Raw genomic sequence first — 22983 nt, forward strand, 5'->3', positions numbered from 1 at the left:
CTGAACTGACTAGGTTTTATAATACGCATTATTATAATGCAAACTGTGGAATAGAGACATTCAGTACAGTACAATCAATACAGCTAGCAGCTACAGCTATTTTAATAAATGTAATATTAGAATTGGGTTTTAATTAAAACATTATGTAAGCATTTCAGCTGAATCGCCACGCTGACTGTCTTAAAGTTTGGTTGTTAATCTGCTAATCTGGTAAGCCAGAAAAACACATGCAAGCAACTAATGAGCTTTATGAAATGCTTAAGAAGATTACAAATGATTTAATGAATAAGTGACATTCTGTAAACAGATTATTTTAGTGTAGCTTTATGCAGCCAACAGGCCCTCTTACCCCACTATTATGACAAGACGGCCCTTTAAATGTGTAGTTTATCTTACCGTAAACAGCCTAGCAGCAAATGAATCATTCTTTAATACTGAGGTTTCCCCCCAAAATGTCATGTAATACAATTAAGTAATAAGTTTAGGTGGTCGGTGACAAGCAGACCACACTACATTAATATGGTCCCTGGGCAAGACTCCCAACTCTACAGTCTACCCGCGTTATAACCATTCACATGAAAGTCACTCCGGAAAACAGCATCAGCCAAGTGCTGTAAAATGCTGTAGCACCTTTTTGATGCTGTTGGCGTACTGCTTCATGGCAATCTTCTCAACAGTGCTCTCGAAGCCGAAGAACGATTTGATGTCCAGGCTGGCGGACTGTTCAAAGCATGTCCAGTCCTCGTTCTCAGGGTGAACCTGCCACAAAAATAAATAAATAAATAAATAAATAAATAAATAAATAAAAGTAAGAATAGCATGGAAAGAAATTAATGCACAAAATAATTAATAATAATTAATATATATGAAACTGCCTTTCCCACTCAGACACATATCTATACTATATGAACAGAAGTATTGGGACACCTGCACCGTCATCTGAAATCGAGGTTATTAAAGAGAGCTTTGCCTGCTTCTGTTGGAGTAACTGTCTCCTGCCCAGAGAAGGCAGCGGAGGAGCATTGCTGAGAATATGGGATTGCATTTAGTGAGGTCAGGATGTTGGATGATCACTGGATGGATGGAGCTCCACCATCACCATTCCAGAGAACACAGTTCTTCCACTGCTCCTCAGCTCCTCAATGCTGGGAGGCTTTATACCCCTCCTCTACCCCACGCCTGGCATTATTAGGCAGCATGGTGCCAATAGGATCATGATGTTTATCTGTTCAAGAGAGTCCTATTCTATTGGCAGTACTTCTCTACAGTCCATCTGTGTCAGCAGCAATGCATGCAACTTAAAGTAGCTGAATGCACTCATTAGAAGGGGTGTCCAGAAACATTTGGACACAGCACAGTTACACAGCACCTGGCCGTTTTAAAGAATAGCTGAGAAAATGAGGTGAGGAGTGCTCCAAAAATAGGGCCTCAGCGGCCGGCCGTTTCTGCTGAAACACAGAAACTACAGCTACGGAGCAAGTGGCCAGCTGTGGCATCTGCAGCGTGAATGTGCAGAACTTCAATGCGAGGCCAGTCCAGGTCAGTCCCTGACCCCAGGAGACTCGCTCGCACTCTCTCTCTATCTCTCTCTCTGCAGCGGTGCGATGCTGTGCGCTTCAGTGAAGACTATTCTTCTGCACACATCCCAAAATAGAAACTTCTGGAAGGCCTTCAGCAGCAATGACCTTATTAACTCACTCCTCATTCATTCAGCACTGCGCGCCATCACAGTGTGGCGTGTCTAGAAAAGGAAGTGGTTCTATACAGAACCAGGATAACAAACAGAACCGTCTCAATGGTTCTGACCGATGAAATGGCTCTGCAGGTCTTTTAATGAATACATTCAGCTACTTTAAGCAGCACCCATTGCTGACAAAGATGTGCAAATGCACGTATGCAGCTTGTCTAGCCCCTGTAGAGAAAAAGTACTGCCAATAGAATAGGACTCTCTGGAGCAGATCAACATCATGACCCTATCGGCTCCATGCTGCCTAATGCCAGGCGTGGGCTAGAAAAGGGGTATAAAGTCCCCCAGCATTGAGGAGCTGTGGAGCAGTGGAAGATGATGATGGATGGAGCAGCAACCATTATTCCAATACTTGATACTTCACCTTCAACTTTCTCTGCTGTAAGGATTTGATTGTATTCAGTGACCATCAACCCTAATTGTGACCCAAATGTGACAGGGAGCATAACTGGCCTTGCACTGAGGAGCTGTGGAGCAGTGGAAGAACTGTGTTCTCTAAAAATGATGATGGTGGAGCTCCATCCAGTACTTTTGGATGGGATGAGTTGGGGGTGATGAGGTGGGGGTGGTGATCATCATCATCCAACATCCTGACCTCACTAACGCTCTCACAGCGACGCTCCTCCTCCGAAATGTAGTAGAAAACCTTCTTCTTGATTTTAATCTGAAATTTGTATCTTTTAAAAATTCAGTCGTATTTCTGTAGTTTCCCATAATTCAGGCCATCTGTTGTATTTTCTGCTCTTCTCTGCACTCCTGCACACTCCCAGCAGGACACTTCTGCTGACGACTGATCTCAAAATTGTCCAGATTTGTGCTGAAGCTCATTAAGATCCTCGTCTATAAGGAAAATATATACACAGGCACTTTTCATCCCTACATCTGAAGCTAATAGCAAAAAACATGACTCCACACATTGGGAATGCTGCTTCAGCAAACAAAGAGCTTAATTTCCCCACGCAGCAAAGATTTTCCCATGAGGGGGGAGGTACTGGGTTAAGAAAACTCTTATTTGGGGTTGAGAGAGAGAGTGTGTGTGTGTGTGTGTGTGTGTGTGTGTGTGTAACACGCAGCACGTGGTAACTGTCAGCGCCTTGCCGTGCACATGATTAGTTGCCGTGCATGTGGGAAAGATTTGGGGCTGGATGATGGAATATGAACACAAGCTGTGCTATTTAAACTGCAGTGCTGAAACTGCGTAGAGGTTCTAGTCCCCTAATCCCATCACTCTAACCCCCGTCTCTCAGCAGTGAGAGGGTTTTACAGTAGAAGCTCCAGATCTCATCAGATCAGATAAAGCAGCTGAACATAAATCCAGTAAAAAGGAGAAACAAGAGCTTCTCGTTCTGAAGAAAGAAAGTAGTGAGATCTTGTCGGTGAGCTAGTCTGAAGAACAGAGCTCGGTTCCTCCAGGTTTCTCCTGGACGCCGCCAGTCCAGCCAGCACAGCGTGGAGGATGTGTTCAACTCCATCAGCACCAGCAGCAGCAGCAGCAGCAGCAGCAGCAGCTCACCTGATTTACCATCATTAAGCCCTGATTTACCACCAAACCAGGTGTTGATCTGAGGAGAACTCTAAATAATACTAGACTTCATGAGAGAGGAGAACTTTGGAGATGTTCTAATGATGAACACAGTGATGGAGAACCTCCACCACCTTCTGTAGGAGTGATATTATTAGTGTTTATTCTGATATCAGTGATTTACTGAGCAGATAAGCAACTTTTTTATATGTAATTTTGCACAATACTTCACATATAAAGATCTCTCATCCTCATTCTGCAGACTGCTTGAATACTCGGTCATTAAAACTCAATTCTGTGATGGAAACTTGTTTACACTGGTCATTATTAAACAGTACAGACTAGGATACATCCTTAATTCTATATTTTTGTACTAAAACAGAAGCATTGTGTCTCACCGAGTAGCAGCAGAGCTCATGGATGATGACTCTGTTGGAGAATGTCTCATTGTGGGACTCGATGTGCAAGGTTCTCTCGCGGCGGTTTAGAGTGTTCTTCTGGATGAAGTAGACGTAGTCCACCCCCGCAATCTGCACAGAGTCAGAACAGCCACCATCATTCATCTACTGCATCTACAGTCACTGCTGCAAGCCAGCGTCAGCATTTTAGCAACATCATCTACCTGAAGACAAATGCTCAAAGATCCATGATCCCAACTCTCAGCTCAAAAAATAACGTGTGTTTTGGTGACGAACAGTCGCTACAGTTTGCTGGCCATTTTCCAGACATTATTAGAGAGCAGAACATGAAGCTTGCGAAGCAGTATCTCACTATACACTCCGACACACCACTACATTGAAGCCTATCTAACAGTTCTCATTCCAGAAGCATAGAGCATCTCAAAATAAGAATTATAAAAATGAGAAAATATTGCAAAATAGAGAAATTAACAAAACAAAAAAGTACCTCAAATTAATTGATATCACAAAATAAAAAAATACATAAAAAAGATTAAAAAAAACAAAAACCAAACAAAAAAAACCCAAATGTCTCAAACAATTTAAGAAAAATAAGCAAAAACCTGATTTCTCAAAATAATAAGCATGCATCTCAAAAGATCAAGGAAGTTCTAGGAATTTGTCTCAAAATACTAAAATTTCCCAAAATAAAGAGAAACATGAAAAGGATCTCAAAATAAGGAAATGGAATTTCACTTGAATGAAAAACTAGATACTTGTGATGGATCGTTTTTATTATTTTAAGTGGTGGAAATGGGCGTCTTTACCACTGGATACAATCAAATGACTGGCAGCTACAAGGAGTGATGTTTGCAAAGCAGAAAATAAAGCCTCGTCAGGAAATCTGGCCGATATAGATTATCTATCTATCTATCTATCTATATACATGTCTATCTCCCTCAAGAGCCACAGAATCACGGGCCGTCTTCTTAAAGCTGTGGGAAACTGGCCTCCTTCTGTTCTCAGCATCACAGTAAAGCAGTGAGCTCCTCTGCTCCTCCTGGAGAGCTACTGCAACCCAAATCTAACACACCCCTGATTGAGCCAAGCAAGAACTTCTGAAGGCAGCAATACGCTGGATCAGGTGGGGCGGATTAGGATTGGATCCAAAGGCTGTGGGAGGGAAGCTCTCCAGTTGGGTTGGAGATCGCTTGTAAACATTACAGATACAAGGTGACGGAGCTGACAGCCAAAAACAAGCTCTAAAGACGAGGATACGGCCGGCAGCCTCGTTTAGGAAGGTTCTCAAAGCCAGTCGCTGACGATGGAATGTGGGAATTCTTGACATCAATGGAATGCTGCTACTGACACATCCATGCTCCACCCACTAATGTGCTCCTACAGCTACTGCTGGGAGGTTTATAGCAGCAGGAGTACCAGCTCAGTGTGTATCACAGTACCTACATTTAGAGCTTCATTAATATTCACCCTACTCTGGATGGGTTGGTAATTAAAGGCGGCTGCAGTAAAGTTTGGAATGTGGGAATTCCGATGTTGGGAATGCAGCTTTACCCTTTTCAGAAGGCGCGGGGCATCAACGTCCAGCTTGCACCTCCTCTCGATCTTGTGTGTGGAGTTGTCGTCGCTCTTTTCCTCGCTGATTACATCACTGGCCACAAACATGGGGATGAGGTGACACGTCGGGAACCTTCTCTCATAGGCCTGAGCGGGAAACACAGACAGAGAGACACAGAGAGAGAGAGAGAGAGAGAGAGAGAGAGAGAGAGAGAGAGAGAGAGAGAGAGAGATTTAACCCATTAGTGTCTGAAATGGCTCCATTGCCACTGGTCTATATAGGAAGCAGACTGCTACTGCACGGACTGTTCTTTTATTTTGTCTACTGATGGAAAGTTGATCAAATTAAGGAAAGCCAAACTATCTGTAAACTTGCCTGACCACATATTCGAAGAAAGGTCATTAAATTGACCAAAGCATTTGACTAAAAGGCAAATTATTAAATAAATATCTCTATTATGGTCTCCATAATGACTGGGATCTTTGAATTACAGTCTATTTAAACTAGCTGAGGTTATTCCTGAGTAAATGGTCAAGCTCTCTTTTTTTAAGTCGCTGTGGATAAGAGTTCTGCTAAACGCCGCAAATGTAAACGCAGTCAGTGTATCATCTATTTGACAAATCAATAGAAAAACCAATTAAAATCAAAGGGAAATAAAAGTGGGAAAATTCTAAACATAAATAAACGAACAAAAGAGAAAAATCTAAATAATATGTACAGTTCGATGTTTCATACCAAACACACCTTAGATCAATCAGATTGATCTGTGGCATTCAGGCTTTTTTAATATATTGTAATAAATGTTATTTATTACTGATACACTTTTTTATTTTAAGCACATTAAGCATTTCATCAGTGCTTAAAAGAACCCTGACCGGTTCCTAATAAAGAGCGTAATTCCATCTGTTTAACTCAATAGTGTGAAAATGTTACTTAACAAACCAACAAAAATAAATAAGTGAGTGAGTGAGTTGTTCTTAATCTGCTGCACAAATATAGTAATATTTCCATACAGTCCTATGTTGGACATGAGTTTCCCCTGTCTAAAGATTTCTCCTCGTTTTAAAGCTACAACCTGCTGGACTCATCAGCAGGACGTCGCTTCACAGAGCACACGTCCTGAACACCTGTACTTCACTTCTACAACGACTACTAAAGGCATGGAAACAACAGAGAGGCTCATTCTGCAGGAAACTGCATCAGAAAGAGGCATAGGTGTAGGTGTAGGTGTGGGTGTGGAGACGCAGGTGTAGGTGGGTTCTGAGGGGCTTTATTACTTCAGCAGTGCTGCTGGATACAAACACTGAACAACCTTCAACAAGGGAGTGGGGGGCTTCGAGCAGGACTCAGCTGGAGAGCTTCAGTATGCACTTATAAATGGCTCTGTGTATGTGTGTGTGTGTGTGTGTGTGTGTGTGTGTAGAGGAGCTGTAGAGGGTCAGGTCCTTTATCAGTCATCGCGTTACGAAACCTCGCCAGCAGTCCCTCAGGATAGGACTTAAGAACAGGTCTCAGATCAGCTTAAACTGCACTCCCACAGGGAATACCTCAATCCGAGGCTCACAGCACAGGCCTCAGTCCGGCTTAAAAAGGCAAATCTCGCAATCGAGATTAGCGCAGGTCTCAGAGCAGCTTGGGCAACAAGGGCGGCAGGGAGAAGCCATCCAATCATGATCTGAGGTCGGTGAGCAGCGGGAGTGGAGAAGGAGCTGCCTAGCGTGCACCACAGTACTGCTCGTTGCAAATGTGAGGTCACAGAAGGCTACAACAACATCATCATCATCATCATCATCATCATCATCGGTGTCGGGCAAAAACCCTGCATCTCCGAGAGCTGCTATACGAGCCCCTGAGCGAGCGGTGCCGTATCAGGCTTGATCTGGCCCCCTTACACACAGCTAAAATAACCAGCCCTGCTCTTCCGCACACAGATTAGTCTAAGCCCAGGTCAGGACAGAAGAGGATTTCAAACGCAGGATCCCCATTAACCCAGGTGGCAGAAATCCGCAGCGGTCAAAGATTGGGCTTAAAACACAAATAAAGGCTTTGAATCTGCAGTGGTACACCTCACGCGCCGCCCAACTGTTAGCCAGGATTTCTATTCCAATATCCTGGACTGTTGGACTTTGTACTACTGAAGAATCAGGATCTTGCATCTAGGGAGCTGTTTAAGATTTAATGAAGTCTGTTTACATTATTTTCTGACGTGCCTGATCAAAAAGAGGAACATAAGGAGGAGATGTTAATTGAGACGAGGGGTGAAGGAGGAGTAGAACAAAGAACAAACGGAAATAGGAGACGCTTTTGAAGAGTGTTTGTTTTTTCCTTGTCGGACAGAAAATGGAGATATGAAGATCTGCATAACGTCACGCACGTTTTCTGCAGAAGATCCAGAAGGTCAATTTTAGTCAGCACTTTTAACTCAAGGAAAATTGAGCAATCAGAGAGCCCTGATCCAGAAGACGAAGATGCAGAAGGCGACAAAGCAAAAGGCGAGGACGAAGATGCAGAGGGCGACGAAGCAAAAGATGCAGAGGGCGACAAAGCAGAAGGTGAAGAAGACGAGGACGAAGATACAGAAGACGAAGCAGAAGCTGATGATGCAGAAGGCGAAGACAACGCAGAAGACAAACACGTTGAAGCAGAAGACGCTGCGTTACACAGAGCTACAGAGGACGAGCCTGAGCCTCCATATGGGTGTGTGCATGTCTGTGTACATTCCTCAACAAGTCTGGATTGATCCACTGTGTTCTGTGTCCTGAACACCACATTCCCTGCTGTACCAGGCTGTACCAGGCCGTACCAGGCCGCAGGCAGATGCACTAGAGATGTGCGAGTGTGAAGAACCTTTTAAAAAGTTCGTTACAAAGGGAAGCGCGAGGGTGTAGATTCTTCGGTGCATGTTTGTCTTCACCCCTCTGTTCTAACCATTCTGGCCACAAGGGCGAGGCCTCCTGCTGTTTCGGATAATGAGCTTCGGGTCTGCCGGGTCAACCTCAGCTGAAAGCAACACTGTCCCCATCTCACTCCAAACAAACAACAAACACAGGAAAACCAGGAAGAGCAGAACGGGCTTCCGAGGAACCCGACTCAGGCCTTCGGAATGCTGTGTGCTCTCGGATGGAGGGGAAATACCAGGCTGGAAATCTCTCGCTATGCGAGCCCTCGAGGGCTGCTGATGGAACGGATTCGCACGTCAGCGCGACCATGTGAGGAGACCATCAACACGGCAATCCAGACACCGAGTACAGAGCAGCTGCAGTCTTCTGATCAGCCCCTCCAGCTCTGAAAGTGTGACGGCTCCAGCAAACACATGATCCACTAAGGGTTCTTTAAACGACACCAGGGTGGAACCATCTTTGTATTATATTGCAACTCCTTTCACACATCGAGTGAAGGTTCTTTAAAACCTTCTTCTTCTTCTTCTATGTACCTTCATACATCTCCATTACAAACCAGTTCTATATGGAAGCAAAAGTGGTTCTTCTATGGAATCAGTCATGAACCATTTGCAGCACCTTCACTTTTAAGAGCGTAGGAGAACCTCATTGTTCAGAGGTTCAATCCTGAAGAACCATTAATGTACTAGAGATGTGAAGAACCTTTTAAAGGTTTAAAGAACCACAAATGAATGGCTCAGAAGTAAACACTGAGCTCTGGAATGGCCTGGGAATTAAATCTCATCCAGCTGAAAGATTTCCACATGGAGGAGTGGGAAAAACGCTCTCGTGGTCGATGTCCGAGGTTGGTAGGTTGTTATTTCAGCCAGTGAGAGGAAATGCCAGCTATTGGAGCATAGGGTGTTCTAACTTATCCCTCAAGAGAAAATTACATTACTATCAATCATGAAGAACCAACTTTTTTCCATAAAGAACCATTGATGTACTAGAGATGTTCTGTAGAGATGTAGTTCTTTACACTCTCACATCTTAAATAAAATGATTCTTTACAGAACCAAAAGTGATGCTGATGGACCCTTGCCCCCTTTTTTTTTTACCACAAGAGGTCCTTCCAGTAGTGTGTGAACAATGAGGGTTCTCCCACACTTCTAAAAAAAAAAATAAAAATGAAAATAAAATAAACGTGGTTCAAATGGTTCTTTGAACGATGACAGAACACCACTACAATATCAGGGGACGCATAAGGGTGAAGAACCTTTACCACCAATGGGAAGGTTGTTTACCCTCACAGAGCTTTAGAACACAGCGGGGTTCTTTATGGAACCAAACCCAAGAACCATTTGCAGCACCTTCACTTTTAAGAGCGTAGGAGAACATCATTGCTTACATGCCACTAGAAATCACGGTGTATGACCGGATGGGTTCGATGATATCAGCAGGCAGGCAGACAGGAAGCCCATATTTATCATCAGACACAGGGGGAAGAAATCTAATCTACATCAGTTTGACCTTTTACAGTCTTGTGAATACGCTAATTCAGACCCTCGTGGAGTTCTCTTGCACCGCGACCTTCAGTAAATATGGGACCATATTTGGGTGTGTTTGCAGCCTCCATCAGAGATGAAGATACGGAGAGCCAGGGAGCTTTCCACTGCACTGTGGCCGCTGGTCTACCGCGATTTAGACTACAGTATTAGTACAGTATAGTATACTAAGTATTGGGACGCCTGCCCGTTCACCGTTTCCTCTGAAATCAAGGATATTAAAGAGTTGATCCTGTATCTACTGTCCAGGGAAGAAGGCTTTCTGCTAGAGTTTGCAGCATTGCTGTGAGGTTGTGACTGTATGCATGCATTATTCCAGAGAACACAGTCCCACAGCTCAATGCTGGGGGGGACTTTATACCCCTCTAGCCCACACCTAGCAGTACTTCTCTACAGGGACTAGGGACAAGCTGTGTGTGTGTACGGTTGCTTTGTGACCGGGTCTGTTGTTAGGGGCTAGAACTGTAAATTAATGTAAGACCCAGCTCAGGAGTGAGGGAGACTGAGGACACGTCCCAGGTGGTGAAATATTAGCGCTCATGTTTGATCACGTCCTAAAAAGCTGGCATGGATTAAAAAAAAGCTCGTTACAAAACAGGCTCGTACAGAAGCCGCCCACACAGCACACACTCCTCACCGTCAAAATACACAGCGCAATCTCACAAAATCAGAAACAAACACAAACAACCTCATCTACCATAACAAACCTCTAAATTAAATTACTAATAAAGACGCACCAATCAGATTTACTGGATTGGTAGAAGCACATCCACAACCAAATTGTGGATGGATGTGAAAAATTAGGCCACCTAATGAAAACCTAGAAAACCACACGGACATTTGATCTTATTTTGAACAAAACAACGAAACAAACACACAAAACTGCCGAAGTGTCTTTGAACATTATCTGAAATGTAGTTAATAGTAATGGAATTTTCTTATGAGGAATAAGTTAGAACACCCTATGCTCCAATAGCTGGCATTTCCCCTCTCTGGCTGAAATAACAACCTACCAACCTCGGACATCGACCACGAGAGCGTTTTTCCCACTCCTCCATGCGGAAATCTTTCAGCTGATGGTTTCCTGGTCGTTCCAGAGCTCGGTTTTTACTTCTGAGGCGTTCACTGGTGGATTTACAGAACTGTTTTGGGTCATAGTCACGGTGCAACCTTCTTTCTAAAGGCCTCAGAGCGCTCTTTGTTGAAGTGAGTGGAATCACCATGTCCAATCTAAGACCCGGCATTTCTTCAGTTTACCCCAAGCTGAGATACGAAGATCCGTTTATGGAGAGAGAAGGCTGGATCCATGCACTCCTATATTCTTAAGACTACTGTGAAGTGTGAATAGAGCTGGCTCTATGTACTAGTCAGTGGGCGCTGGTCGAATGCGGTTACGTGTCTGTTACAGAACAGCCTACAGGCCTGGTGGAGCTGCCAGGTGGCTCCCACACTTCCACAGCAGGAGAATGGGGCCAGTGGGGCAGACCAGTAGAGCCAGCAGCACTGCTGTTGATTCTGCAGTCAAGCACTAGTTTAGCTAGGGCAGGCCAGCATCGCTTGACCTGTAATCTCAAAGGCCAGACGATGGATATCGAAGAGCTGATGACTGCAGATCCAAACAGTAATGGTCAGTAGAGCTGCAAGTGTTAGTCAATAAGGTCAATCAGTCGCCGACAACATCATGGAAAATAGCTTGTGGCGTTTGCAAGAAAGACTAATGATGTGAGTTGTTGGATGGAACATCAAAACCATGGAGGAACCTCTTATGGTGCTTTGAAGAACCCAAACCTAACCAATGCTCTTGTGCCATCAATCATCTGAATGCAATCAAATCCTCATAGCCATACTCCAAAATCCAGCAGAAAGCCTTCCTGTAGAGACAGCTACTTCAACAAAAGCAGGATAAACTCTATCTAATCCCCTTGATTTCAAACCTGAAGACTGCTGCAACAGTTGCAGACAACAGATTGTATCCGTGCCTCTAGTTCAATTCTAGAACCTCAGACGCAGCTCCTCCAACGGTTTTAGACAGGAGGGAGGATTGCTGCCCCCCCTCCCCCCCGTGCGAGAAATCACAGTCCATGGAGCGTTTAGCCGTTCTTCGCAGGGCGGAACCGAGCTGAACCGGTCGCCATGGAAACAGTACAGTGGAACAGACTGAAGGCACATCACGCCGACGCAGAGCAACACCTCCAGGAACGGCAGTCTCGTTTGCCTGAGGTCAGCTGAGGACTCGACAAAGGCCTTTCGTCGAAGGGAGCTTCGGTAAACATGCATAAGAACCGGCTGGTTCAGGAGGACGAGCGCAGTCTACACACTCCACTTTCAGCAAACCTGCCGACGATCCCGAGACACCCAACATTTAACAAACCGCATCCCGGCAAATCAGCACAGCACTCACAGAAGCATGCTTAACTACACAACATGTGACTGATTCCGGCTTTGTGTACACACACACACGTCTGAACTTTAAGCCACATTTTACACCAGAGAGAAAAAAGGCCTGGACGATTCTCTCAACTTTAATCGCTGTTTGCATCAAATCAAATTTTTATATATATATATATATATATATATATATATATATATATATATATATATATATATATATATATATATATAAAAAAAAAAATCAATAGTGAGACCCCCAATCTAAGAAATCCAAGACCCCCAGCGAGGAGCCAATGGCGACAGTGGCAAGGAAAAACTCCCTCAGAGCTGGAGGAAGAAACCTTGGGAGAAACCAAGACTCACAAGGGGACCTGACCCATCCTCCTCTGATCAGAACTATTAAGAAATAAATTAATATATTATTGATTAAAAAGAAATAAAAGTTTTACTGCTCGTGTGAATTTTATGAGACTATATATACACACACACACACACACACACACACACACACATTTTCATTCATAATCATAATATAATAATCATGGTGTAGAATAATGTAGTCATGAGGCTTTAGAGGCTGAAGTGGTGAAGACTGCAGTTTTCACTTGCTGGACCAGAGAGAGAGCGACTCACTGCAGATGCAATACGTTAACCTGACAGCAGCAGCAGCAGCAGCAGCCTTGCCAAGGTCATACCGCTGCACGTCCCTCCGTTCTTCCTTCCTTCCTTCCTTCCTTCCCTCCCTGCTTCCCTCCCTGCTTCCCTCCCTGCTTCTCCTGTAGCTACATTCCTAGCCTTTCCCACTCATACACACCGTATCTGCTGTGCGGCCTTCCCTCTTTCAGTCCCTCACTGTATGCTCAAGGTCAGGGGTATTGAATTAAATTTGAAGGGGCCCACCTAGCAACCATTAAAAGCCACGCAGCTTTTACTAAAGCCATTTACTAAAGAAAAATACAGCCACCATCTACACACCCACCTACTGGTCTACCTACGTTTCAAGCTGGACTGGTAATTAATTATGCAAACCTTTATAAGTTGCAGGCCTTGTTGAGAGACTGCAACCCTGCGTTTACATAAAGACCTGACCAGGCCGCGAGTGGATTCGCCATCTGATCGCCATCAGTGCAGCATTGTGAAGAAGCCGCGCGGCTGAAGCACACGGCCGGGAATTGATATGCAAAGCAATGCCGTTATTATTACATAACATAGCAAATGAGAGAGAGTGAGAGAGCGCCAACCCACTTAGGGAAATGAGAAATCAGAGCCAGCTGTGTCTTCTCTCCCTGCCCACCCTGGAGATCATCATCATTTCAGCAGCACTCCGCACGCAAATCCCACCGCTTCCACCTCCAATCAGCGCCAAGTTCTGACCCACTTCAGGGTTGGATTTATCATCATTTTCCACGGGATACGACAGGAACCGTTTTCCTGCCCGTTTTCCAGCAACGGACGCACATTACTGAGAGCAATATATGGATAGTTAAAGGCAGGGAAGCCTGAGCTAGCTCCGATCCTTTGTTTTTGCTGCTGTGTTCTAGAAGAGCCCCATCTGCTATTCCCAGCCCACAGCGGGGAGGAGCGTTTAAGCCTTCAGGCCCAGCCTTTCCAAAAGAGATCACTTCTTAACCCCCCTTCCCAAAGTCAGATGTGTTACTGTGCTGTTTCTAAAAGCTGGCGTGAGAAGGACTGCGGACCATTCTGAGCCAAAACTCCAGAGGGGGGTCTTGTTTAGCCTGGAAGAGGCGTATGGGTTATACAGCCCAACGGCCAGGCCCGGGAAACACCAGTCACACACAGAGGAATTTAACACGCTTGGAAAGCCGTCAAAGGTCAAAGACTATTTATAAGACCATCCTCTGACCAGCCAGAGCCAAGAAGCCATCACTAACGGCAGTCCTCTGAAGATACGGACAGCAGAGAGACGAGGCCGCGGGGGGGTGGGTGGCTTGGCTGTTGCTGTGAGGCTTGTAAACGAACCCAAAAACAACTGAACGGACCTCCGGGAACAGAACGGGAACAGTCTGCTCGCCTCAGGGCCCACCCCCCCCCCACATCCAACCCCCACCCGACCCCCCAAAACACACACAAAAAAGCAGATTAGGGCGAGAAAGGCCAGAAGAGGTTGTTCGTTTCGTTCGCGGACCCTTATATAAGAGGTTTAATTGCTGGCCCTGAGCCAGAGTTTGTTTAGGATATCATTTTATTATTTTGTCCGCTTTAACCGGCCGCTCGCTCTCGCGCTGCGCTCTCGCCTGCGCGAGCACCGTACACAGAAACGAGCACTAAACAAAACAATCGCTCAGTTCACAGCTGGACTCCAGCCCTCATTGTGTGGAGCCGGACAGAGCGGCTACTGTCGCGCTTTCACAGCACGTTCCAGGAACACGCTGCAAACTGCATCGCCCCCGCAGCCGACACGGACAACACGGCCCGCCAAGCCCAGACAAAAGCATTAACTGTCTCTCTCCCTCGCTCTCGGTGTGTGTGTACACATGTGACACCTCCATTTTAGCAATTCCAACATTTCTAGAAGGACGAGGCCAACAGGAGAACGTACGAGAGAACAGAGCGTAGAGAGGAGAGACAGGAGACGCGATAGCCAGCAAACAAAAGCTCGAAAGACTGAGTAAGAGAATGAGGGAGGAAGGAAAGCTTTATTCAGATGGGGTTAGTCTTTCATGGTGGACTGTAATGGTTACTAGAGTAAGGCCCGTCCGAAAGCGCCACATCCATCATTCTTACAAACTCCTGCCCTCCTTCTGTAAGACGAGCTGATATCAACCCCGTGTGCGGCTGTTCTTTCGAGGAAGCGGTTAGCCTAGTCCTGCATGGCACGGATACCTTGGGTCTGCGGGTCAAGTCTGTTGCCAACCTCGGTCACATACAGAAGGCGAGCCGAAGGACTCCGCAGAGGCGCGGCGCTGCTGGCAGCTTTAGGCGAGTTGGTGTTAGCGTAGCCTGTAGCCTGCAGAGGTGTTGTGAACATGCAGCTGCTAAAACGCTTCCTCATCATTACCGTCAGTGGGTCAGAAGACTGGCTGTTCGATCCAGTGGGTTCCTCTCGACCCGAGGGAGATTTTATAAACTTGAATAGAGCATGAATAGAGTTCTTATCCCGTGCAAATCGGTCCGAAATTTTACTGGTAGTAAAACTACATTAATTCTACATTAGACTACATTACTCCGCCCGGTGTTACTACAATACCGCCCCGTGTTAACCTAATCCAGCGGGGAAAAGGGCTAAATAGTGGACGAGGAGAAACAACAACAACAACAACAAAAAAGGGGTAAAAGAGCAAGAGAAGAAAACTGAAGAAATAAAAAGAAGAAAAAAATAAAAGTGTCAGCATGAAAAACTAGGAGTAAAACTATTCATGAAAGAGAAACCAAAAGAGTTTGGGAAAGAGTGAAAGAGCAAAATGACGAAAAGAGCGAAAGCGTAAAATAATAATAAACAATGAAACAATAAGAAAAAGAAACCCCAACGAAATTAGAGAAGAGGGTTTTAAACAGTACTGAATCAAAATTAGACATGTTGTTGCCTCTTATCCCTCCTGAAGACTCAGGCGGATCAGAGCGGGGCGGGTCGACTCATGGTGAGAAACTCCCCTCACACAGAACCACGGTGTTTTCCTGACTGCATCACCACCAGTCCTGCCATTCTAACACCCACACCACTGATCTGCAGAGGCTGGGTACCTCTGAAGGTGTTCTGTGGCATCTTTTAAGATCTGTAAAGGCCTGGAAGTCAGCACCTGGAGGTGGGGCCTCCTGGACTTCTGCATAGTGGATACACCCCACAAGACCTTCAATCTTGTTGAAGGTGCCAATTGGTTGATGTACATCTGCTCCAGTGAGTCCTATTCTATTGGCAGTGCTAATTGCCAGCTTGAATGCATTAATTAGAAGGGGTGTGCACAAATATTTGGACATATAGTGCACACCAATCCTTTAACAGGTGCCAGATAAATGAACAAAAATGTTATTCACTTCGTCCGTCAGTGGTTTTAATGTTACGGCTGCCGGTGCAAAGTGGTATAGGGAGTAGCAGTTACCCAAGGTTTCGCTTTGGTATCCTGCCATGAAGTGGAAAGTGGAACAGCAGGATCTCCAGAGAAGATCTGCCTGAATGATGTCAAGGTCAGAAGCGAGGCGCAGAAAATGGAAAATTACAACCAGGTTTTAACCATGCAGCTACGCTCACGCCATGGCACAGAGCCATGTTCATTCATACTGAGAGAACTCTCTCACACACACACACACACACACACACACGTTATACAACATGATTATGAGTGGACAGTGTAATGTAAAGGAGGTCAGTGCTGAGCTGTAGGTGTTCAATAGAATAACTGCACTTCATAAAGACTGAAGTCTCAATTTCAGCCCTATTTTGGGCTCCTGTGATGTAACGAATTCAGAAAGTAGGTCAGTGGGAAAAATACAGCCAGGCAGCTTCATCGAAGGAAACAGGCTGAAGTTAGATACTGAGGATTTATATTGGTTTCTCTGCTGGAAAAGAAAAGGTTTGCAATCAAACCCTCACAGCAATTCTCCACCCTTCACAATCTAGCAGAAGACCTTGTTCCCTGGACAATAGAGACAGTTACTCCAAAAAAGCAGGATAACCTCTTTTTAATACCCTTGATTTCAGAAGAAACGGTGAATGAGCAGGTGTCCCAATACTTTTGTCCATATAGCATACGTTCAAGATCATCATCTTGTCCTTTAGGCTGGACCAGGATGGTAATTGTGGGCCACCGTCTGAAGTATCTGTTGATTGTGATACATAAACACGCTGAGCAAAATAATCAAATTAATTAATAAACAACTAATTAATTCTAGGACTGAATCAGGGTAACCATAGTTAGCTGTGCTCCTTTTGTAAGAAGGCATTCAGTTGGTTGGTGTTTTGACGAAATCCACAGAACACACATGCCACCACCCTGAGACCGCCATGACCCAACGGACTGGGCTTTACTATGACCAAGGACACAGTACTGACATTATTATTATTATTATTAATAATAATAATAATAATGGTTCTATGATCTCTAGTTTACTTTAAAACTGGTCTGGTCACTTCAGCTCCTAATGGCCCGAGGCGCGAGCTTCTGTGTGAATAGAAATTACACCAAACTGAGCAGAACAATAACAGTAAAGTGAACCACACCCCACCTCCCAGCAGGGTGAAACCCAGCCACAGGAAAAACACCAGCAACAAAAGTCAAGTACACTCCTTGCCATTTGAGAGATATATATATATATATGTATATATGTATGTATGTGTATGTATGTGTATATGTATGTGTGTGTGTGTATATATATATATATATATATATATATATATATATATATATATATATATATCAGTACTGGTTCTATACTGAACTGACCTAGATTAGGCTCTATAGAGTATGGGAGGGGGCAGATCATGAATCCACATCCACAGAACATGTAGAAGAAGGGCTGGGCGATATGGAAAAAATTCGATATCAAGATATTTAAAGTAATTTTTCTCTATACATAATATTAATCACGATACATGTATGTAATCACAGACTAAAAACATCAGTATCGACAGATTCTTATAAACTACTTTTTTTGATCCTCTCCTGTTCTGAATACAGTGATATATACTCTATAACCTCTGCTGCTCTTCATCTAATGAACCCAGTCTAATTACACTGTTAGTAATGAAACCTGCAGCTGATCAGCATTAATCATTAAGCACAGACAGTCTCCTTGATATGCTTGAAAAACGATAACAAAATTGATCACAATACGATAAAATATCGTCACATTGCCCAGGACAGGACAACGTTGAAGAATCCTCGAACCCCCTTTATTTGAGCTGAGGTTACACAACACTGATTTTAGCCCCAAACCTCAGTCTGGGTTTTTCGAGTAGTGTGTGAGGGATGCGGACTTCCCATCACGTTTCAGTCCAGTCGGGTTGGCCTTTGACCGCGTGATCTAATAGTGCGTACTGCCCAGCAGCTCAACAGCCAATGAAAATTGAGCATTTGTCTTATTTTAATTTATGCTCCACCTTAAATGATGCAGCAGCTACACTCTGGTGCTAGTTAGAGCTGGGCAATATGACAATATTTTATCGTATCGTGAGAAAGTGTGTTATCGTGGTACACAATATGCTTTTACGAGTGTATCGTGAATATCATCAGTGCTTAAAAAGCACGTATTTACTGCATGTTTCATAATAATCTGTCTTCTTTAACTCTATTATTCAACAGAGTGAAGCAAATTTAAGTAAAAACCACGGCGCTCAGTATGGGACAGTATTTGGATAGTAGCACTTTGACCACATGACAAAATATTGTGATAAATATTGTATATCTTTGAATATCACGATATAAATGTTTTCCATATCGCCCAGCTCTAGTGCCAGTACATGTCTGCTACTGCAGCACCACATAAGGTAAAAGGGGAAACCAACACCTGCCTGGTATTTAGGGTAGCCTCAAATATGTGGTTCCCCACTGTAATTAATAGAGGCTGAAACTCTCAGTAAAACCTCCACAGCTTTCACTTGGTGACGACAAGCTGTTAGCTAAGCTGGTGGCGCAGCAGAGTGCGATCACGCTCCTGCAGCACACTGCGGAGTCTCGGCCTGTCCGTCACCAACGCTGGCAGCACAGAGTTTATCTGCAGCCTGATTGCAGGCTAGAGTTGCAAACACCCTGTTATTGGCTGCGAGCGCTTCAGTAATGCCACCCTTCAGATTGTAATAGCTGGTTTAGTGTGTTTAAAACGATACTGAACGCTTAATTACCACCTTCAGCAGCAGGTTTACTTGATACCTCATCAGCAATACGAGCGGAACGCACATTTATCAGGCGTTCAACGCCGTCGGGGTGCAGGCACTCGCTGGGTAAAGGCATTGTTCTGGCCAGAACGCAGCGTATATTTAGCATGTCTACAGCGGCGCAGTGTGAGCGGCAATAATAATAACCAGCATGACTTTGTTTCCTGGAGAGGGAAAATTAAAAAATGCTGCACACTTTGATAAGAGGGGCTTTTCAGCACCCTGTTAATTCCCAAATCCCTCCTGATGCAGCAAAAATAACTGAATGGTTGGTTGAGCTATAGCTTTGGAGGCCGAGGGGCGGCGGCTATAGCGTGATTACGACTTTTCCTAGAAAGGAGAGCAGGGTGAGGGAGCCAAATATACAAAACCAATATACACCAAATCAGCCAGAACATTAAACTACCTCACTAAAATGTTGTGTATGACCCCCTTGTACCAGCAAGACAGCTCTGGCCCATCAAGGAATGGACTCCACAGACCTCTGAAAGTGTCCTATGGTATCTGGCACCTAGACTAGAAGTTGGGAGGTGGGCTATCCATGAGCGTCAGTGAGCCTTAGAAGACCCATGATCCTTGGTTGTCCTTCCTTGGATCACTTTTGGTAGGTACGGAGCACACTGCATACTGGAAACACCCCACAAGACCTGCGAGATGTTCTGGAGATTCCTACACCAACTCACACTGGGCCTGGGGCTGCGAGTGATCCAGTGCTTCACTGCTTGCCATCAGCAGCCAGAGCCAGACACAGCACACTGGCCCAGGTCTCTCTCTCTCATGTGGGTTGATGGATCTTCCCACCCACATCACTCCTAGTGTGAGGTTGGTCAGCTGAGGCGTTACTGCGGCAGCTCCATATCGAGTGTGGTTTCAATTAGCACTTCATAGAGTGTGTGGCGATCAGCCTCACTTGCGTAGGCAGCACTGTGCGCATCAGGATGAATGCTCATTAACATTAGGCAACGGTTGCCTAGCAACACTATGCAAAAAAAATACAAACAAAAAAATGAACGGTTCGAGCAGCAATTGAGAATTCAGCTGATCTGAAAGAGGGGGGGGGGGAGGAGATGAGTTCTCCGCAGCTGCCTGTCGCTGACGTATCCTTCCAGGCAGCACCGTCTCATTTCTGAATCGGACTCGGCGCGCTTTGGCTGCCGGTCAGGAGCAGAAGCAGCCTGCCAGAACGAGACGAGACACGAAGCGAACTACAGAACCTTCTGTACTACGCTGCTCCACATCCCGGTTTGTGAATGAGGGGATACAATGAACAGGGTCCAGCCTGAACGCATGCAGAACGGATTACCTCCAATGGCAAATGTGGACCATCATACAGCCAGTAGACTGTGAACCATTTCGGGCAGATTAACAAAATAAGCACAAACACAAACATCAGATTGGATTTGAATAGGAATTAATTAATTAATAGATTTCGAATAATAAACAAAATGTTCAATGTATTTAAATATGTTTGAATTTAGAGACTGAATTAAATAAATAAGAGACATTTAACTGTAAAAAAAAAAATATTTTCTCTGTCTACCAAAAATAAAGTATTTTGCAATGCAGACAGGGCGGTATAGTCCATAGTCCAGAGTTTATAGAACATAAACAATAACAAAACTACAACTAAATAATAAAAATATTAATAATAACAATAAAAAAAAAAAATCCCCCACACCCCCCCCCCCCAAAAAATATATATATATTGTAATTTGGCAAACGATACTTAATTCCTTTGTTCAAAGCAATACCAGTTATAAGAAGTTTATTTAATAAAAAGATTAAATTTAGTCACATCAAGTTAGCTGAAAACGAAAAATTGCTATTTAATACAATAACCTGTAAGTGCTTAATGTGTGTTTAATAATAAAATATCGAGCACCGTGATCCCACACCACTGGAAAACTTCACTTTTTGCATTGTGAAAACTGGTTCTGAAGGTCAGCCCTGCAGCACCACGCTCATGTTTGTTAACTCCTACCAAAGGATTAGCCTGGGTTCCTTTGATAACGGGGCCGAGGCACATTTTACAGCAGGGCGGGTTACAGGTGAAGTGCACAGCACGTGCCAGGAGGATTAAACCAGAGATGAAAGGGCGCTCAAAAAAAAAAAGAAAAAAAAAAAAAGAAGAAGAACAGTCCGGAACAGGGAGAGCGCCCAAAACATCTGCTCCAGTTCAGACACAGCAAACGGCCAGCGGACGCGATTACCAAACACCGGGGCGAGAGGCGCTTGTCTGAAAAAGCCAGACAGGCCGACACCTGGCACAACAAAGCAGGTCAGAGACAGCTTTCCTGAAACTGAGGAGCAAACAAAACCCAAAGAGAGTGAAGAACAGATCTGACCGCTTCCTCTGACTGAAGGGAATCGCAACACACACACACACACACACACACACACACACGTTTGCCCTGTGTTTCAGAGCTGAGATAAAGATGAAAAAAAAAGTGCGAGAGTCGGCAAGAATGTAGAGAATGAACGCGAACGCTGGGGCTGCTTTTCAGGCCTTGAATGAAAACATCTGACCCTGTTCTAGAAAATCAGAGGGTATTCAGCCTGACGTCAGCATTCCAGAAGAGCGAGCGGCGAGGGTGGTGTGGCGAGGGTGGTGCGGCACGCTGGAAAAAAACAAAAACAACAAAAACAGCGCATTTGGGGAACCTTTTTCATGCCGTGCTAAACAAGCACTGCGGCCACTTCCCCCTAATTGTGCAAACAGAAGAGGCTTCTCAACACAGGGTGGTTTCCTCCCATTGTACACCATATGCACAAAAGTATTGGGACACCCGCTCCTGCACCCGGAGTCTGTGCTGCTTTTGTTGGCTTTCTACTAGATTTTGGAGGCACGCTTTGTACCCCTCCTCTAGCCCACGCCTGGTATTAGGCAGCATGGAGCCAATAGGGTCATGATGTTGATCTGCTCCAGAGAGTCCTATTCTATAGGATATATAGTGCGACCTCAAGACGTCCAGCTGCGGTCATCTCATGCAAAACAACTTGTGCAGCCCATTAAACTTTGCCTTTGCACTTTTTATTTATTCATTTTTTTTGCATATCCAAATATCCAAGCACTGCAGTCCCTAATCCACTCCGTCTGTGCCCTCAAGAAACCTCCAGCGACACCAAGTGCCCCTTCTTTTGGGCAAATGCATGCTGCATATTGCAAGGGTGAGTTTTGGTTGTTCGGCCTCACATGTCCACATCAGTCTCTCATCAGGCCAGCCGAAAGCCCCAGCACTGCAGGCACGTCCTGTGCTTGTGGGCATTAACGCCGCAACCAGCAGCGCTTTGTCCTGGCGGATTACTGCAGCCTCATTTGAATGGGTAAAGTAGGCTTAGTGTGCTAATGCCCGCTCCTCTGTGGACGCCGAACAGGAGTCAAAGGGGTTTCTGCAAGGACACCGCGGCCTAGCTTCAAAGGCACGTTCATGCAGGGTTACGAGACCAGGTTCTTCAGTTTAGGAGGTGATCTGGCCCTACTTATAAACCAATAGAAAGATCAGCATCGAAAAGGCTGCCATCAACATCCTGACACCCATTCATTCCTACCGGACCGGACCTGTAGAGCTCAACTGGTCGGATCAGGAGTGTTGGAGTAATGCTGCAGGATGGCATTTCTGCAGAAACAGGCTTGAGCAGGTCTGTGGAGCACATACAGTTCTGACCATGCAATTTTTTTTAATGCCACAATGAAGTCAGATGACTTCCCTCTCCGAGTCTGGTCCAGCCACACTGGCTTGCAGGTCACCAAGTGCTTTTGCAAATCTGGCCCCTGGGCCCGGTTTAAGCCCAGGCTTAGGGTAAATTATACCAACATCTGGGGAGATGAAGGAGCTATGATGGTACTAATGAAAAATAAAGCGTTGTGGGGTTAGCAAGGTCCTTTTACTCTAAAGCCAGGGCAGGTTGCATCATGATTGGGGCAAGCAAGATTAATGACCTTAATCCACCAATTAAAACATTATCTTGAATTAGGAGTGATTGACCATGTTCTGAACATCTGTGTGGCATGTAGAGCTGGGCAATATGACGATATTTGACCGCATCGTGATAAGATAAGCAGAATAAGCTTTTCT

General features: G+C 44.9%; 1 protein-coding gene across 6 annotated transcripts in view; it reads right to left on the minus strand.

The window, feature by feature from the left end:
• LOC140559769 (SEC14-like protein 1) overlaps positions 1–22983 on the minus strand; it is a 53799-nt gene that overhangs the window by 18696 nt on the left and 12120 nt on the right. For 5 of the 6 annotated variants that reach the window (XM_072683382.1, XM_072683383.1, XM_072683386.1 and 2 more), the window contains 3 exons: positions 5240–5389; positions 3668–3799; positions 631–759 (listed from right to left, as the gene is read on the minus strand). In XM_072683382.1, the coding sequence (XP_072539483.1) occupies positions 631–759; positions 3668–3799; positions 5240–5389 (411 nt within the window). Of the gene's footprint in view, positions 1–630; positions 760–3667; positions 3800–5239; positions 5390–10944; positions 10980–22983 lie in introns of those variants that run through there. The other variant, XM_072683385.1, reaches the window with a different exon arrangement.

Source organism: Salminus brasiliensis, chromosome 7 (genome assembly GCF_030463535.1).
Source record: "Salminus brasiliensis chromosome 7, fSalBra1.hap2, whole genome shotgun sequence".
Lineage (NCBI taxonomy): Eukaryota > Metazoa > Chordata > Actinopteri > Characiformes > Bryconidae > Salminus > Salminus brasiliensis.